The sequence below is a fragment of the Parasteatoda tepidariorum genome, chromosome 10 (assembly GCF_982258835.1).
Source record: "Parasteatoda tepidariorum strain Cologne lab strain chromosome 10, Ptep-v5.0, whole genome shotgun sequence".
Lineage (NCBI taxonomy): Eukaryota > Metazoa > Arthropoda > Arachnida > Araneae > Theridiidae > Parasteatoda > Parasteatoda tepidariorum.
This window is the reverse complement of record NC_141764.1, coordinates 61,542,955-61,563,354: the sequence shown is the minus strand read 5'-3', so window position 1 is coordinate 61,563,354 and position 20,400 is coordinate 61,542,955. Positions and strand designations below refer to the sequence as shown.

General features: G+C 30.4%; 1 protein-coding gene across 1 annotated transcript in view; it reads right to left on the bottom strand.

The window, feature by feature from the left end:
• Window positions 1-2,294: 2,294 nt before the first annotated feature.
• LOC107456993 (synaptotagmin-15-like) overlaps window positions 2,295-20,400 on the bottom strand; it is a 138,677-nt gene continuing 120,571 nt past the window's right edge. The window contains exons 6-9 of the mRNA XM_043047862.3: window positions 19,407-19,580; window positions 13,173-13,293; window positions 7,637-7,819; window positions 2,295-4,913 (exon numbers count right to left, since the gene is read on the bottom strand). Of these exons, the coding sequence (XP_042903796.1) occupies window positions 4,786-4,913; window positions 7,637-7,819; window positions 13,173-13,293; window positions 19,407-19,580 (606 nt within the window). The 3' untranslated portion in view covers window positions 2,295-4,785. The remainder of the gene's footprint in view (window positions 4,914-7,636; window positions 7,820-13,172; window positions 13,294-19,406; window positions 19,581-20,400) is intronic.

The following is a 20,400-nucleotide window of genomic DNA, read 5'->3' as shown; positions in this document are numbered from 1 at the left end:
GTAGTGTGAGTAACTCGATCCTGATTGGTTATTGAAACGTGGTATTTGGTTACGTTAGTAACTGTTCTTTCCAATCTATTTCGAATAAGCCAAGCACGTCAAGTATCAATTCTCTTAAGTGGCACATTCTAAATTCTTTCACAAAGATTCTTTCTCAAAGATATAATTTTTTTCACTATATATTTATACAGAAACTTAGCAAAAAGGCAGCGCGTGAGCTGTCATAAGAATGAAAGCGTTAACGCGCAGTTTTACAAATTTCTGACTGAAAATTATTTTCTCTCATTTACATCGAAAAGCTGAAACAAACTGAGCTATAAATTAGGAAGAATTCAAACGTTAAATACGAATAGTTCATATAACAAGCAAGGTGTTCTATATTAAGTTTTCATTATACTTATGTAGGCTAATACTAATAAATATATATATTGTTTTTGTTATTCTTTGAAAAGTGAATATTAGTCGTGGTGTTTTGTTTCTTAAAATCATAATTAATGCTTAGTTTCTGCAAGTTTTTCTATTGTATGTCTTTTATTTCAACTTAGCCTCCCAATTGTTAGATTATTTGACAGCGCTACAGTGTTCACTCAAAGTTCTGGAATTTAAAATTGTGTTCCCTTTAATAGCTACTCTTCTTAAAAAGTACAATTATTTTTTTGCTTCAGCAAGTTCTTTTTAATTCTATGCCCTTTATTTCAAGTTAAATTTTTATTTCAATAACTTATTGTTGTCTGAAAATTTTTTTTTTCTAATGAGAAATAAGCTTTAAAGATTTTAATAATTTATTTAATTACTCTGGAACTCATTTCAAATAGGTTTAACTCAGTAGCTAGAAAATCGAGCTTGGTTTGCTAAGCAATCCATATTAGATTGTATAGTAATCTTCGGGGGGTTAGGCAGCGTCAGCGAACAGGGTGCCCTCTAGTGCAGATAAACACTATCAAATATATACAATTATTATCTATATATTGTTCTAAAAAGTATTCTCCTTATGTATATTTACCAACTTTGATTAACTCACTAAAATTTGCACAAAGCATTTAAGATATTGCTATTAGTCGTTGCACGAATTTTTTTGGGATCTATTATTTAGAACTTAAATGAATTTGCTATGCATAATAGTTAATTTAACTATCAAAATCGATTATATCGAAATCGAATAAGGCGATTTTTGGAAATGGTACTTTTTAATTTACTTACTTCATCAGATAGAAATATTTTTCGTTCTTTTCTGAGGTCAAAGCAATGATATAAATTGTACTGATATTTAGTCATCGGAATATTTTGAGAAACTGCATTGATTGGGTAAATTGATGATAAAATTATAAAGAGCTAATTTCGGAGATAATTAATTTTTCTCTTCAGTGCATCCAGCTTTCATTTTAGCAAAAATCGAATAGAAATGAATTGCAAAAGTATTTAATCTATATCTATCTATCTATCTATCTATCTATATATATATATATATATATATATATATATATATATATATATATATATATATATATATATATATATATATATATATATATATATATATATATATATATATATATATATATATAAATATATATATATATATATATATATATATATATATATATATATATATATATATATATATATATATATATATATATATATATATATATATATATATATATATATATATATATATATATATATATATATATATATATATATATAGTCGCTTTGGTAAATGTCCGAAATCGAAATATATACTATGTCTGGTTAAGTTTCAGTACCCGGTATGCCCTACATCAATGTTTTTTGAAAGTAAAATGCTACTGCCCAGTTTGCATTTAACCGGTACTCCAAACCGGTATTTTCTCAATCTGTCCTCAGCAGATATTAAAATATCGAATAAATATAATAATATCGAAGAATAATTTAAGTTCGAATCGCATATAACAAATATTTCCGACATTCATCAATACGACTATGTTTTATTCGTGCAACAGTTTATAGCCTTGTGTATTTACATTGCATATTATATAAGATGAAAATAAAAATTTTGAAACTGATTTCGAAAATTCTGGAAATATAAAAAGTATTAAGCTTTAAAGCATTAAGTTTCAAAGCATTAAGTTTCTCTTCCATTTTAAAATAATCTATTTAATGAATAGAACGTATATGGCAATTTTCTGATAACAAACTCCTTTAAAGAGCATGTTTTAACGAATTTGGAAGTTTGAAAGCTATTTAAAATTATACAATTTACATGCATACATGTAGTATTCTCCCCTTAAATTTTTATAAATTAATTAAAAATATTTTTTTGGAAGTTAAAGTTTGAGCACGCCATTTAAATGCAATTATTATTGTTTTAAATATTATTAGTTCCAGTGAACAAATTTTTTCGACATGGGGAAAAAAAAATCTAGTAAAAATTACCGAACTGTAATGACATCTATGGTAAAAAAAACATAATTCTGGTAATCAAAACAAAAAATATGGTATTTATAAACCATTCATTTGGTTCTTTATTCGTTCAAAGGGTAATGGTTTACAGGAAATTCTGGTTTTCAAAATTAAAGTTCTTAGTACCAAGTATTTAGTCAAAAATGGAAAACTAAAAAGTAAATTTAACCAAACAAAAGGTTTATATGCCATGCTCTAAGAAGTTATGACAAAATTACCAAATTTTGCCACATTTACTAAATTTTATCACATATTATAACAGTATATTTTGCTGTAAATTTAACCAAAATCATTTCCAAAGTGCTTCGGTAAAAATTACCGAGTTTTTTAGTGTTTCCATGGAGCTAGAAACATGGTAAATTTAACCATATTATGGTAGTTGTGACCATAGTTTTTTTCTTAGTGCAATAAAAAGCAAAAATTAAAATACTGTTTTCTAATAGTTTCAATATATTTCAAAATTATAGATTGGTTGATGAGTTAAATTGAAAAACATATTATAGCGTATGCAAGGAAATTTAATCTGAAAACATTAAAACGTTTGAAATCTATATGTAACGGTTTTTTTTTGAAGGTACAAATTCTAGGAATTTTTTTTGTTACATATGGAAGTATTATTTTACCCATGAAAGTATTTTTGATCTATTGAGAAACATTATGTTTGTTCTTAAGTAAATATTCAAATTTCAGTGCAGCAAAAAATTATTTTTTTAATTTGATTTTTTTACATTACTGTTGGTAAATTTTAATAAATCACTGTTCTTAATTGTTTTTCTAAGACTACATGAAGAAATAAACTCTTGTACGAATGTAATATTCTACTGAAAATAAGACATATTTTACTGCATAACTTAGAATATATAACAGAATTTTGTTTTAAATATTTCCTTAATTAAAATAACTCCCTTTAGAACCGATTATTACACCACATTTTCTTAGTTACTGGTTAATTTTTACAAACTTTTAAACCTAATATAATGTCAATAACATTGAATCACCTTCCATATACGCTTTTAATATTTAGGTCTTCTGCACTGGTTCAAATGATTAACCTCAGATCATGCGTACTTTTTATTATGTAATATGCAGTAATTAAAATTTTTATCAAAACTTTTGTTTGCTGCACTATGTGTTGATATTTCCCTTCTTTTTTACACCTTATAGTCGATTCAAAATTAATTAGAAACAGTTCTACAAGCAGCAGCTACGGGAACATTATATTATACCGAAGTACTGTATTTGAAAATAAAAGCAGAGGTACATGGAAATTTGTGAGCGGGGGCGTATCTTTTATAAAACTGACTCCAAGAACAATAGCTGAGCTTAAAAAACATTCGTTATTGACTGACAAAGTTACGAAACATCACATACAGCACATTGATAAATAACTTACTTTCAACACATATGAGACACGACCACTATATGTATATCAATGCTATTTACTTGCGGTAAAATGTCACCTTATTTACAATCACGTGAAATTCAGTCTCTGTCTGGTACAATTTACATAAATGACCCTATGTGAATTAATCTGGCAATTAACTTGATCTTCGAGTGGGAAAAAACTCAAAATTTTCGTTTTTCAAAAGCTTAAAAGGTATAAGCATACTTCCGTGGGAAAGCTTGCCTTTCTATGTTTCTTAAACTCCACAACTACACTTGTGCTTCTAAATTCTCATCCTCATCAATGTCTCAATGTACAAATATCCCTTATTTACAATCACGTGAAAACCAGTCTTTGAATGCGTAAAATTTACATAAATGACCACATGTGGATTACTCTGGCACTTTTCTTGATCTTTGGCACTCACATGAATGAACATTACCCATTCTGCAAGTAAACATTACCGACACGAAGATCACACTTGTTTTAATCTTCGGTCGGGTTAAAACTCAAAATTTTCGTTCTCCCAAAATTTAAAGAAAGACTTCCGTATGAAACCTTGTCTTTCTATGTTTCCTAAACTCCACAAGTATTACTTGGGTCTTTAAATTCCCCATCTCATCAATGTCTTTGAAAGCTTAAAGGTAAATAAATATATACCTTATTTGCAATCAAGTGACACGTCTCAGAATGTGTAAAATTTACATAAATGACCATATGTGGATTACTCTGGCACTTTTCTTGATCTTCGGGTGGTAGTTAAAATCTTAAACTTCTCATCCTCATCAACGTCTCAAAGAGCTCAAAATGTACAAGTAAATTTCTGCAAATAAGCCTCCACAAGTCGTTTGAGATTGTGATATCTAATATGTTAGAGACTAGCTACTTCTTAATTTATTTATGACGAACTACATCTAGTAGTTTAACTACAACTGGGACTGGCACATAATCAAGGGGAGTCACAAGGATAATTTCTGCCAATGACGGATTTGCTTATGTCCTGCTGATATAGCCTCATTCCAGTGTTCCAGAGGTTTTCCCTTTACAAACATGTAAGATCCAAAGACAACACGTCCCAATACTTTATCTGCAATAGAAGATTTAAATAATTACTTGCATGAAAGTTATATATGGATGGTTGACTGAACGTGAACAATAACAAGCTTCCCAAAACCGGAAGGAATTTAGAAAACTTCCGGTGTATCCCTCCGCTTGTGTTATGCTTACGAGGCGATGAGTGAACAGGCTTAATATTCTAGGAAGTTTTATTATTGTGATTTGTGTTTAAATTTAGGCGTAGAGTTTTACCATTCATAAAATATTTCTGTAATTTATAAATTCTAGCAGGTCGTGACCCTAAAGTAAATGTAACAAAATTAATATCTCAGCATAAATAAAGTGTAGGGTTTGCCATGTTTTGAATGTTATCTCTTATTTGGCTATATTTGTGTAAAATAGCGCCGTTTGTTATATTTTGGGTAGCATCATAGCTTGCAGAGTCTTCCAAATTCATTCTTTGTTGCGTTCATTGAAAGTTAAATTGAAAGAAAGAGTTATATTGATAACACTACAAACATAATAACATTGGATGGCGCGTGTTTTCATGTTTAGGCGTAAAATTCAGCCTTAAATAGTAACCCGGAAGTCTGAAGGCGAATTTTGACCACCAGCGCCATCTGCGCATAGCTTCACACCGCCAACTATCCATACGGTATAATTCAAGAGAAAATTAAACAATAAATAGTAAATTCAATATTAATTTCGATAAACATTCAATAAATTAAAAAAAGGTGCAATATTAAAACTTTTTTCACTGTCTTGTATGAGTTTTGTTTATGTGAGTTTTTAAGTTTAATTCACCATATGGAAGTTTTTAACTTTTTTAGATACATTGAGAAATCGAGTAGCTTTAGCTTAACGATTGTTTTATTCATAGATTAAACAAGACAGCGAGATCTTGGTTAGAAATCCAAAAAATTAATACAAAAAAAATCAATTTAAGAAGATACTCATAATCAATGAAATTTTCTAAATTAGTGACGAAACCGTTTCCTGGAAAATGCTTTGAGGAAAATGCTTATTTAAATTAAAAAAATCCTCATCTTTACTTGTTAAATTTCACCAAAAAAATTAGGCTTAATATAACAGATCGATTTAAACAAATGATTAGGGAATTCCACATGAAATAAAAAAAATTATAATTAAATGAGCACCCAATCATTGCTAGGAATTCAATTTCGGAAACCTTATTTCCAAGAGAGCGTATTAATTCCAATGCACTCTATTCTACGGTGCAAACAATTTTAAAGTCAGATAAAAAAATGCAGAGAACTTCAAGAATTCAATAAGATGAGATAAGGAAGGGGGGGGGAATCAATTCTATTAATCATTTTAGAGTTTAAAATTCCTATTTTCACAAAAGAAATAAAAGCTGCTAAGGAATTCGTGGTAGTCGAAATTTTTTTCTTCTTCTAATTTTTAAAAGAAATTTTTATTTAATGTTTCAAGTATGACAATATCAAATGTTTTAAATTTTAATATTTCTGTAACAATCTTAATATTAGAATTTATTGCATTAAAACGTAATGAATTTCGTTGCAAATTTTGCGAATACATAAAATAACACGCAGAAAGCGTATATGGATAAAGCGTTTATATGAATAAACGAATATTAATGTGGAAGCTTTTACTATAACATTTATAAAGTTTTTACCACATTAAGGAGAACTAGGCTTAAATTGTAGAGATGATAAGAAAATAAATAAATAATACAGCTTGCAATAACTTTTTATCTAATGATCGGATTTTCATGCACTAGTACTCAATCTAAATAGTTTGAGGAGGTGATCTCTAATATGCTAAATAGTTAGCAAATACAAAAGCATACTTTTTCCGAATAAACACTTTTTCCCCCGACAGATTATGATTCTTGATCCCCTAGGCATAGGGGGTAGCCGCAGTCTTGGAAATATGTGGTCTCAATAGTTTGGTCAGGAGTGCGGTCGAAAGTTTGGACCCTTTATTTTCTTATTTATATTTTTTATTACGTTGAATTTCGATTTATCGAGAACTATAAAACCGATTTTGTTCACATTTTATGTTTTGCCATATAAAACTACATTGTTTAAAATGGTGAAAGAAATTGTATACCTTACAATTCAAAATTTGTTCGACTATTATTAAATAAAACAATTACTAAATTTTTTCTTTCTCAATAGACTTATTTTTGGCTAAACGAATTTTATAATTGCGTGCAAGAATTTGTCAATTCGATAAAAAAAATTCTCGATACATGGCGAAATTCCGAAAAAGTAAAAGAAACATTAAGGAGTCCAAACTTTCGACCTCATTCCTGACCAAACTATTGAGACCATATTTCCCAGATTTTGGCTACTCCTTTAATTTTGGGTTTCAGAAATCATATTGTGTCGAATAAGATGTATGTTTATTCAGAATAAGTGCGTTTTTGCACTTATTGTCTGATTTTGATCTTAAAATATTGTCTGCACTAAACAATTGACCTAAAGCGCTTGACTCTGAGGTTTTCTCGTTCTTTGCGTCGAATTCCAAGTTACAAAGTAATACAGTTACATAAATAAGGATCCCCGCATCCTTTAGATTGATTGCTTAACGCCATTAGAAATAAATGGATAAATGAAAGAAAAATATATATAGCAATTTGTTTAGTTATTCATGCTTTTGAGAAAAGTGAAAAATATTTATTTAGTAAGTAAAAATTACAGAGAAACGTAAGTTAAATGTTTGTAAAAGTATTTTTCTAAAAAATTAATACAACTGTAAAGAATGTACCTTTATTTGGCCCACCAGCAGCAGTTATTTGCAGGTTAACGCTAGCAGAATTTAGACATTTCTGAGGGAGTCGAAAATGGAATGATTCATTGTATTTAGGATCCAGAGATTTCTTCACAACAGCAGTTTTCTTCGTTTTCACAAGTTTGTTCTCAATCATAAATAGCAGTTTTACATATGAATCTGAAAGTAGATGAGGATTTTCTGATTAATGTTTGTTGGTGTTACTAATACCACTGACCAATACCAGCAATCCTGCTTGAAACGCAGTGAATTTTTAAGGCAGAGAGTGCCTTTCTAGTTTTTTTAGTGGTGTCATCTATGGCCAAGAATACGAATTCAGCCACACATACGCCACTGCCCGTTCTATAAGGTGGACCCAATCATACTAGATTCATTTGTCCACAGATCGTAATTTTGTCCTGAAGTAGAGTACGATCAATCTCCAATTCAGTACCCCCAGAGGATTGATTGAACTAGACGGATTTTGTGACCATGACAGATTTAACGTGCACCAATCATTTAATGCATGGGGATTATTCAGCTTGCGGGATTAGTACTCCTATTCTCATGAACATGAGCCCAACGTCCTACCAACCATAGTATCTCGACTTTTCTGATTAATAGTTGATGACTTAAATACAAAAGTAAGCGTAGATAAACTACTGGAGCTCGATCTTGATAATTTCGGGTTAAAAAATGATTTTAGATTACTTTTAATTATATTAACTCTTGAAAAACTAGTTTTGTTGTCCTTGAAAAAAACTCTACCGAGAAAAAAGTATGGTCAAAACTACCAGAATGTAGAAACAGCTCTATGGAAACACCAAAAAGTTTGGCAATTTTTACCGAAGTGTTTTGATAATGGTTTTGCTAAAACTAACAAGAAAATATAGTTTTTCAATCCGTGATGAAATTTGATTAATGTGGTAATATTTATGTATATTTTAAAGTTTAGTAATGTTTCAGAGCATGGGAAAAAACCCATTTATTTCGTTAAATTTACTTTTCAGTTTTGTGTATTTTACTAAATGTCTGGTAATAAGAACTATAATTTTGAAAACCAGACTATCCGGAAAACCGTTACCAGATGAAAAAAGAATTATCAAAAGAATGGAAAAGTTCCCAAATTAATAAAAAAGTTACCAAATAAATGGAAAAGTTGTTTAATGAATAGAAAAATTACCAAATGAATATTTTTTTTAACCGTATATTTTTATTTTAATAACTAAAATTATGTATTTTTTTAAAAAATTTAATTAGAAACGCGATTACCATACAGTATGGTAAATTTTCTAGAATTTTTTTCTCCGTGACGATATGATTCATAACATTTTTACCACCCTTTCTTTAGATAATTTAAGCGAGATGTTCCCTAATGACAGCTCTTAAAATGAATTTCTAGAATCCTTGTCGAAAATTAAATTTAAAATATATACACACGATAGGGAGGGAAAATTAATATTTCAGCGAGGAAGAGATAAAAATGTAATCGAAACCTTATTAAACTATAGCACAATAAATACAAAATACTTAACCAATTTGAATCGGCCGGACAAATATTTATTAGGGGTGTTTATGCATATATATATATATATATATATATATATATATATATATATATATATATATATATATATATATATATATATATATATATATATATATATATATATATATATATATATATATATATATATATATATATATATATATATATATATATATATATATATATATATATATATATATATATATATATATATATATAGTGTTCTGTATATTTTCCCTATTTGAATATTGTCTTCTGATCTCTAATTGAAATGCTTTTTTGAGAATTATTCCAAAAATACATATTAAGAATGGTGAATACAGAATACCCTGCATATTATTATTAAAAATTAATATAATTTCTCTTGATACTAATACGCGATATGTTACGTCATTTTGACATTTTAAAGATGTAAGCATTAATAGTAGCAACTTCTCTGTATTACTGACTGTAATAGTAGCAACTGTTTCATACTAAAGTAATTTAGTATGAAACAACACAACGATAGCAAAAATAAAAATGAGTTTTTAATTCAATTTAATAAGATTTTACATAATGTTTTATAACTGTTGAAATTTTGGTGAAACTGCCAAACGTTATTTAACAAATTTTATAAAGAATGTTAAGAATTATGACTGCCTATACGCGTGTTACTTCCTTTGCTGTCTTTAATGGATAGTTTTAGAGCAAACAAGTTTTAGTATCTGCTTTTATGAGTGTCATAAAACGAACATTTAAAGGCTTACGGCAGTATATCAAAGATCAAACCCAGTACCATCAAACGGTAGAAACAGTGTATTCCAGAGACAGAGATTTTGTGGCATAGCTGAGGATTTTCGATAAAGTAAATGGAATTCGCTTGATGGATTTTGCTCTTGATGTTTAAATAAAGAATATGGTTTTTGCGTAAAAAATATTGATTATCTGATATATAAATCATATTGAGTGATGTCTGTTAAATAAGACAAAACTTATGTTGTGTTTCTTATTTCTTTGCAAACAATGCAATGTTACTTTATTTTATTTAATAACCGTCGTTGAACAGTGGACCCGATATTTGGTTTAAGACTATAATGTTAAACTCCATAGCTTTGAACCCAATCCAAAAGACAAGGGTGCTCTTTAATCAAGATATTCGCCTTCACGGTGGACTTTTTGATGAATACCCATATTTGTGCTACATGGAGAGGAAAACCGTGAAATTTTTCCATAGTTAGCCTGATGGCAAGGAGACTCTAACTGTACATGATCCGTCAATCACGGAGGATATTTTACGTCAGCATTGTGGTTGGTGCGAGTCGGATGCAAAATTCGACAAAGTAGTATTTCTAAGGTTACCTGATACCACGTGTTCATTTTCTTTAGAGATATGTTTTTAAAATGAGTCACGATTAAACTAAGTAATTAAAAATCAAAGGTAATTAAAAGAAAAAAAAACAGTTTTGTACTGAAACGAAAAAATAATGGATAAATGGTATTAATTCATTGAGACTAAACGTAAAAAAGCACCAAAATTATTATTGACGCCAATGATAATTAATTTTGTTAGTTACTAATTAAAATTTACTAGTTAAAAAAGTAATAGGCTACGTACAAAGGGCAAAATAAATGAAGAAATGGTACTTATTCGTTTAAGAGAGCGAAAGAAAACTCATAGATCTATTATTGACGTCAATGGTACTTAACTGAGTTGTGGTGGCTCAGGGGATAGAGCGTTTGCCTTCCAATGAGGTGAACCGGGTTCGAATGCCAGCGATGGCTAGAAGATACGAATTTCATACCCGACTGGCACCGATCACAGTACTGACGTAAAATACCCTCATTTGTAGACAGATCAGGGGTTAGAGTTTCTTTGCCGTCAGGCTAACCGTGGGAGGTTTTCGTGGTTTTCCTCTCCATGGAAATCAAAGGGGGATTAGTTCCAACAAAATGCCTTCCACGAAGGCAAATTTCTCTCAATACTCGATCGAGGAGTTCCCTTATCTTCTGGATTCGGCTAAAAATTAAAAGGCTACGGCGTTGATCTCTAGTAGTCGCAAACCCAAAAATTGGGTCGGCTGTTCAACGACGGTTATAAAATAAAAAATAGAATATTCTGGAGTTCGCTACTTAAGTTGCAAATCAGGAAGGTAGTACATTCATCGAATTCAATAATTTTAAACTAAAGAAAAAATCCATTTACAAATGTGAGTGTGCTTTTTTTTTAAAGATTCATTATTATTATTAAATATTTAATTTATTTATTCCTTTAAATGTTCAGATTTTTTTCTCCAAAAAGATAGTTTGTGCAACTCAAAATTAAACTTTAGAGTCGAGTCAAAAGTTATTTTCTATTTAAACTGTTTTTAATTTACCGCGAAAAAAATTAACAAACAAATAAGCTTCTCAGCTTTGAAAAGAATAAAATTACATAATTTTACGAACTAAGATCAAAAAATGAAAATTTTGAATTCCAGGAAACGTTTATGAAGTCAAAAGTTGGAACAATTTGAAATCCTTAAGCTCAAAATACCATAATATAATAAAGTAATTCTGCGTATATTGACTAGAAGGTTTTCGAGAACAAAACATTATAGCGATAAAGATATTAAAATTCTAGAAACCTGCTTGCTAGTTATAAAAGCAAACTATCAATTTCATTTATGAAAGAAGGAATAGGAAAGCACTTTTCTTTATGGACTTTTCTCTATTACTGTAATGCGTGCATTCTTTTTAGCGAAAAAATAGTTTCAAAGATTTTTTATTTTTATTTAAAATCTAATGTAGATTTATCTATGGTTTCATTTTCAAAAATTGCTTTGGTAATATATTAAAGTTTAGTTTCTAACAAATTTGATCGGGGTTTATATCTGACTAGTGTTTTTGAATTAAGGATAGTCTAAAAGTGTAATATTTTGAATTTTTAGTCAGATTATAGTTATTAATTCGATTTATATATATACTTATAGTAATATGATAAATATTATAGTAATACACTATAGTTATTATTGTTATAGTAACAAATTCCCTAAATATGTATGCATAATGGTCAGACATACGAAAGTTCTTTATCATTTTTTTATTCTATTGAAATTAAAAAAATTAACGATTTTTGAAGTACATTTCGAAGAAATCAAAAATTCAAAATAACCTCAAATTTCATTAAAAAATGCAAGAAAAAATATAATTTCAATTTAAAATACATAAAAATTCAATTAAATTGTATAAAACTTAAAATGCATGGAAATGTTATAAAATTCATTGAAATAGTGAACGTTGAAAAGATCCAGAGATCAAACCAGAAATCAAATTTCAATGTTGTTTGCATATAAAAAGTAGTTTCATTAATTTTAAAACTACCAAAGCATTTTACTTTCGGAATTCGTTGTAATAAATTAATTATAATATTATAATTTTCATTAAAAAAAAATTAAAAAAAACACACTGTTCTCCTGAGTCAAAATTTGAGTATTTTCAAAACACAATTTAACAAGTTTTCTAGTGGACAAAGGCAGTAGTGGACAAAAATTTTGTTTATACCAATTTATTAAAAGATTAATACATTTGCCTTTTTTACCACAAAAATTTTTTTCCTATAAAACTATGAAAATTCAATAGTTGGGGGCGGGATAGCCTGGTTGGCAGGGTGCTGGATACCCGTTCGTAAGAACGGGAGATCGAATCCAGCCGGCCAAGAATTCCCTGTGTAGTAAATGATGACTGGTGTACGTTAACAAATAATACCTCTGGGGATACTGAATTGGAGATGGATCGTTCTCTGGTTCAGATCAAAATTACGATCTCAGGATGAATAGTTGTACAAATCGATCCTCCCTATAAACGGGTATTGCGTATGGGTGTGGCAGAAGTCGAATTCTTGGCCATAGATGGCGCCACTGTGAAACAAGAACAATCACACTCCTTACCTCAATGGCCTACGACAACAACAACAACAACAACAATTTAATAGTTGTTGAAGGGTAATCTTTTGTTTTGAAAACTCACCTGTAATCGTTGATCCTTCCGGTAATTTTAAACCTTTTGCCTCGCAGACAGTTACAGTAAGACGTTCCAAATTCTCGTTATAGCAAAGACTCACTAGTATTTCTCCTACCTCGCTTATTACCTGCGAAATAAATGAACATCATAACTAAATACAATTGTGTAAATTTCAAAATATTTCAATTTCTAATGGAAAAATATGCAAAATAAATGAAGAAAATAATGAACATCATAATGAACATCATAACTTCATAACTAAATATAATTGTGTACATCTATCTATATTATATAAAACGCTAATACGTATGTATCAATAAAACCGATGATATTTCTTTTCTCGCGTTGGCAACAGCTTTCATTTTTAATTGATTGGATTCGGCGCGCAAGAGCACGTAGTGAGCATCATATGGCTAATCTACATAATATAAAAGGCTAATACGTTTTAGTTGATAGGCTTCGGCACGCAAGAGCACGCAGTGAACATATCATATGTCTAATCGGGTGAATTCTCACCGAATTATCAGAAAAATTCTCACAAAATTATCTTCATCGAAGCAGAGGCTTTACATCCGGCGTTCAGTACTATTTCATATTGTTTTACAACACATGGTCTTAGCCCTCTGGTGGGCAGGACTTTAAAACAAAGCTTACAAAAGTTACTTTTCTCAATAACTGAAATTTAGAATAGTGTGATTAAAAAAAATATGTGAACTGTTTGCAATTTCAAATTAATATTGAAATGCACAGGTTTAGAATTTTCAACAGTCAAAGTTTTCGGAACTTCAGTGTTCAAAAAAGTATACAAAAGCTAGACGTTAAGAACGTATCCAATGCGCGAGCAAAGCGGGCATCGGATTGCGAAGCAATCCGAAATGAACTGCGAAAGCAGTTCCGGGTGTTGGCGAGCGCCAGCGATCAGGGGGCGAAGACTCCTAGTATTACATAAAACGCTAATACGTATGTATCAATAAAACCGATGATATTTCTTTTCTCGCGTTGGCAACAGTTTTCATTTTTAATTGAAAGGGCTTCGGCGCCAAGAGCACGTAGTGAGCATCATATGGGTAATCTATATTATATAAAACGCTAATACGTTTTAATCGATAGGCTTCGGCGCGCAAGAGCACGTAGTGAGAATCATATGTCTAATCGGGAGAATTCTCATCGAATTATCAAAAAATTTCTCAAAAATTATCTTCATCGAAGCCGATGCTTTACATCTGGCGTTCAGTACTATTTCATATTGTTTTACAACACATGGTTTTAGCTCTCTGGTGGGAAAGACTTTAAAACAAAACTTACAACAGTCACTTTTCTCAACAACTGAAATTTTGAATAGGGTGATTAAGAAAAATATGTGAACTGTTTGCAATTTCAAATTAATATTGAAATGCCCAGGTTTAGAATTTTCTACAGTGAAAAGTTTTCGGAACTTCAGTGTTCAAAAAAGTATACAAGAGTTAGACGTTAAGAACGTATCCAATGAGCGAGTAAAGCGAGCATCGGATTGCAAAGCAATCCGAAATGAACTGCGAAAGCAGTTCCGAGAGTTGGCCAGCGCCAGCGAGCAGGGGGCGAAGCCTCCTAGTTTCAAAATATTTCAAATTCTAATGGGAAAACGCGCAGTATAAATAAGGAAAATAATGAACATCATAACTAAATATAAATGTGTACATTTCAAAATATTTCAAATTCTAATGGAAAAACGTGCAGTATAAATGAATAAAATAATGAACATCATAACTAATTGTGCACATTTCAAGATCCAATAGAAAAATGTTTCATATTGAGAAAGTAAAACTTGCAATCAAATTAAGGCAAATTGTTATGACACCTCATACACTTTCAGTATGGTCAAGCGCAGTTAAGACTATTCGTGTTTAGCATGTCATACAACGCTAGAAATTTTGTACTTTGTTGAACCGTAATATCATTTCAATTTCACTGTTACAGTGTTTAGCTTATTCCTGCAATTTATCGCACAACATTAATTCTCTTATAGTTCAATTTGAACTGAGCGCAGGCACAGTTTAATAAGTTATTAAAATGCAGGAAACTGGAATGATTCAAATGCTAGTATTTTAATTTTTTCTGTGTTTATGCACCATAAAATTAAATAGAATTAAAAATTAATTTCAGTAAATAATGTAGTGCGTAAAAATAGCATGTGAGAGATAATCTATATATATATTTCTCTTACACGGCTACAAAAAAAAACCTCATTACAACTCCCCGAATTGCAACGCTAGAAAATCGATCAATGATTGCCGCTAAAATATCACATGCCAAATCTAGCTGAGGTGGATCAACATATAGCGCTTTTAAAAACGGAAACTGAAATAACCAGATAGAGTATTCTCACCAAATGTCAGCTATCACACTTTCAGCTGCGGCAATCTCATACTATTAAGCTAGGCAGAAGTGAGTAGTCTTTGCCGATTGATCTCTATATTAGTATTTTGTCGAAAGCGCTTTTTTTCACGAATTTTATTTGACGATTAATTATAGCCAAAATTTTAACCTTTTTAAAGAGATATCAGTTTTAGAAATTTTATCTTAAGATTTTATACTATAACACATTTCTAATAAGTTTAACGAATTACATGTCATTTATTTAAATTCAAATCTATTTTAATGACTTAGTATTTACTAAAATGATGTAATTTAAAAAAAAAAGCTGTTATATGGATTTGAATGATAGTTTTGAATTCTTAGAATTATATGCATTTGCAAGGTACCTACGTTAGTAGCGAGCGAAGCAAACCATATAAGATTGCGCAGCAATTTCCGGGGGTTGATGAGCGTTAGCGAGCAGGGGCGCAGCCCACTAGTTCAATCAAAAAGTTCACGTTATTTTTCACGCACGCACGCACGCACGCACGCACGCACGCACGCACGCACGCACGCACGCACGCACACACACACACACACACACACACACACACACACACACACACACAGATATATATATTTATACTACCATATTCTGGTAGTTTCGACCATACAATTTTTCTCAATGAAAATTCAGTTCTTTTCGATCACAACAAGATTAGTTCTTCAACTGTATCACTTCGCAATGTAATCAAAAATAATGTAAATGATTTTTTATTTTTCAATTTTTTTTTACCATACATTTTTTCCTCAGTACTGTATACAAGATTGCGATTGTATTTATAAAATGGAATATAATTGCTAATCATTTTAAATTGTCTAAACACCATTTTATTAGGTATCTTATCTTTTTAAACGATATTTAAAATATTTTATACATTCAAAGTATAATAACTTTTTATATCTGAAAATTTACACGAGTGGATATCACAGCGTTATTTTTCAAAAAGCCTATAATATTCGCAGATTAAATTTGGCTTCCAATTTTCTTTAGCGAAATTCTATACCTTCATCTTACACTACTTTTATGACTTCTAATATTTCACGCCCAAGATACGTTCAGTAATAAAAGTGGAAAATTTTCCATTTATCGCAACACTTTCCAAGAAAATCTTTTTTTTTTTTTTTTTTCGTTTTCAGCAAAAGTGTTTAATGGGAAAGATTCATGGTTGCTTGGCAAAATTTTGACTCTTTTAAGTGAGTAAATTATTTTTTTCCAAACATATCAGAATAGTTTTTAAGAAGTAAAAAGCAATAAAATTAACTCGTCATACAATTCTCACAGTTTTTGAAGTAAATTGCTTAACCAATGAAATGTATTGAGTTTAATGTTCCTTAAACATTTTTGCATATTCTTTGCGATTCATTAACAGCTTAAATAATTTATTTTTGTCTGTAGTTAATATTGTTTTCTAAATCTTGCACTTATATTAATTGATCTATTCAAGATTGAATCAGTCCCCTACCAGTAAGGCGTACGAGTATGATGGAAACAGTACTTTTCTGTGAGGAGTTGCGTTATAGATACGTGCCAACCATCATCTATCAAAAGATACCTCTAGATTGAATCGAGTTAGCATGTCTTATATACTAGTGAATTGTTGCTTAATATTCATAGTGGTAGTTACGCCACAATATCCCCCACCAGAATTTTATTTGGGATAGAATTCGATGAATGGAAACCACTAGTTGCCGTATTTGAGAATGGCCGGGAGAGCTGTATTAAGTTCAAGAGTTTGTGGTAAGAGCTGTTGTAAGTTCACCGAGTTTTTGAGCGTTTGTCGTGAGAACTGTATTAAGTTCACGATTGTGTGCGTTCGCTCTTTTGTTGCTATTAGCAGCCGAGTGTGTGCAAGATCCCGTTGTGTGTAAAGGATATTGAGAAGCAACAGAGCGAGGAGGACAATGAGGTCAACTGGTCAATGTGGACAATCCATCCCAGTCGGCGTTACTTTCGATGCAAGAGAGTTCATATCACGTCCGCTGGTCACCAATGTGAGGAGTTTCGTTATAAATCACGCCAACCTTCTTCTATCAAATGGTACACCAGGATTGAATCGAATTAGTTGTGTTATATACTAATGAATTATTGTTTAATATTTCTAGTGGTAGTTACGACTTATTTACTAATGAGCAAATAAACAAACAAGAAATTACAAATTAGAGTAATAGTGCAGCAGTTTTAAGTACGTTAAACGATATGTACACCGAAGAGTCATTACATTATGACCACCCTGCTAATAACATATAGGACCACCTTTAGCCCGCAAAACTGCTAGCACCCGCCGTGGCATCGATTCCACAAGGTGCTGATAGGTAGTCTGAGGTATCTGGTACCAAGCGCTCACCAACTGGTCCTGCAATTCCCTCACATTGCGAGGGGGTAGCGTGGTAACACGAATTTGGTTTTCCAAGTAGGACCACAAATGCTCTATTGGATTAAGGTCAGGTGAATTTGGGGACCAAGACATGACTTGAAGGTCACTGGAATGTTCCTCGATGATTCGACCCTTACGACAAGGTGCATTATCATGTTGGTAAACAGCATCCCCCGCAGGGAAAACTGTTGCCATGAATGGGTGAAACTGGTCTGCAACTATGTTCAAGTAGCTTACAGACGTCAGGGATTGTTCTATGAGGATTATGGGTCCTAATGTGTCCCATGAAAATATTGTTCCTGGGCGAGAAACCATGAAAACCTGGGCGAGCCCATTGTTATAGATGGAGGGGGGTCATAATGTAATGGCTCTTCGGTGTAAACGCGTAAATTTTGTTTAGTATTTTTGAGTATCAATGAAAAAATAATAGGGCAAACCCACTAAACAACAGAAATAAATTTTAACGTAAATTGCTTAGACTTTCAAAATGAAGCGCATTGTAAATTGTACTGAAAAAAATATCGTATAATTCTTTGATCGAAGGAATTAATTGTTAAATTTTAAATAAATAATCCCAAGAAACTGAAGTGGTAAGATATTGTTTCATTAAAAACTTAATTCGCTTCAAAATATTTAAATAGGAAATAAGAGTCTGCATGTTTCAAGCGTTACAAGACAGACACACATTTCCAAGACTTACCAGACTTAGAAAAAAAGTGATATAAATTATAAAACGTAAAGTTCCCAACGAAAAATGGAAAAATAAAGGTAAGAGACAAAACTAGGAAAACCACAGTAGCCGAGACAGAGAAAAATGAGCAAAAATAGAACAAGAAAACCACAGTGATCAGGAAGGGCAAATCAGGGTAAGATACATTTCCACGCGCTATGAAGAGGTAGTGAGGAATTAATGTTGTTAACTAGGGAATCAGCATTCCGTCGAATAAAACGAGATTCAAGGCACCAAGATGAACTGATGTCGAGATTGAATCTATGCCCAAAATTCCAACAATGTGCAGAAATTGATGATTACAGTATTCTTGATAACGGGCATATCATTGTTATTTCCTATTTATATATTTTTAAAGCGAATGAAGTTTTTAATCAAGTAATAATTTTCAAACTGTTTTTATTAAAAGGAATATTTTTAGTGAACGTCTTATATAAAAAATATTAAATTTTAAATGTTATACTAAACAATGAAATGCGAGCCAAAATCTTCACAAAAACAAAATTTTGAACAAATAATTTTTTTTACCATGAATACACCTCATACATTCGGCTGGCACTTTTATTTGAACCGATATTCTTTTTAATTTAGATAATTCTGAGCTTAAATGCATCAAAATATCTATTTCTTAAAATGCTCAGCAAAATTCCTTGATTAAATTATTAAAGTAAACATATTTTCTCGCGAATAATATTTCCAGTACTGCTACAGGAATTAGAATAAATAAACTGGACTCACAACATCTTCGACGTCTTTAATTAGATCCTTCCACTGAACGGCCATCTCATTGGTGGAGAGCTCGAATTCTTTGAGCGGAAAGACACAATGTCCAATCACAACGTGTCTTTTTCCACGGTCATTGTCTAATATAGTTACTTTCACTATTCGTTCATCCAGATTTTTTGATGGCATCTGAAAATAGTTTTCATAGAATTGAAATAAACTTTATAACTGGAATGTTGAAATACTAAAAATATAATTATAATTTATATATAAAAATATAGTTATAATTTATAAATAACAACTAAACTGCATTTAAGATTTTTAAAATATATTTAAAAAATACGATTTGCGTTATAGTGGAATAAGTGAAAATAAAGTATAATGCGAAATGTATTTAAATAACAATTAAATAGAATTGCAAATGCGTTTATTTGGGCAAGGGAAAATGTTCACGGTGGAATGAAATATTAAAAATATTGTAATATGTAAAACTTTATATTTAAATAATTTAGTAAGCAGTAAAAGCGGCTGTTTTTATATTCATAATTGCTTAGAATCATTCTCATTCATTTTGATTTATTCATCTTAAAATTGACAAGGAAAAAAAAACTGTAAACATTCGAAATAGATATAAAAATACTTTAAAGAAAAGCGATAAATTATTAGAATCTCGGGATTTTTTTTCTGGCATTAAGATTTTTTACATTAGGAATTTTAAAGCTTATACCATTTGCACTGTACGCTTTACAAAATGTATTTTCAACTGGTAAAAGAATGTATACTAAAAAATTTAAAGACTTTGTATTTTATTTTGTTACAAAAAAAACATATTACTTTAATAAAGCCTAATGCATGTAAAAAGGGCTTTTAAAATAGAAAAGAATAATATAAACCCTAGTAAAATTGAATAGTTAAACTATTAATTTTTCAAACACAACGCTGTAAAATTTTCATATAGATTGAAAAAAAACATTAATCTAAAATACAAAATGCTAATTTTTTAAAGGAA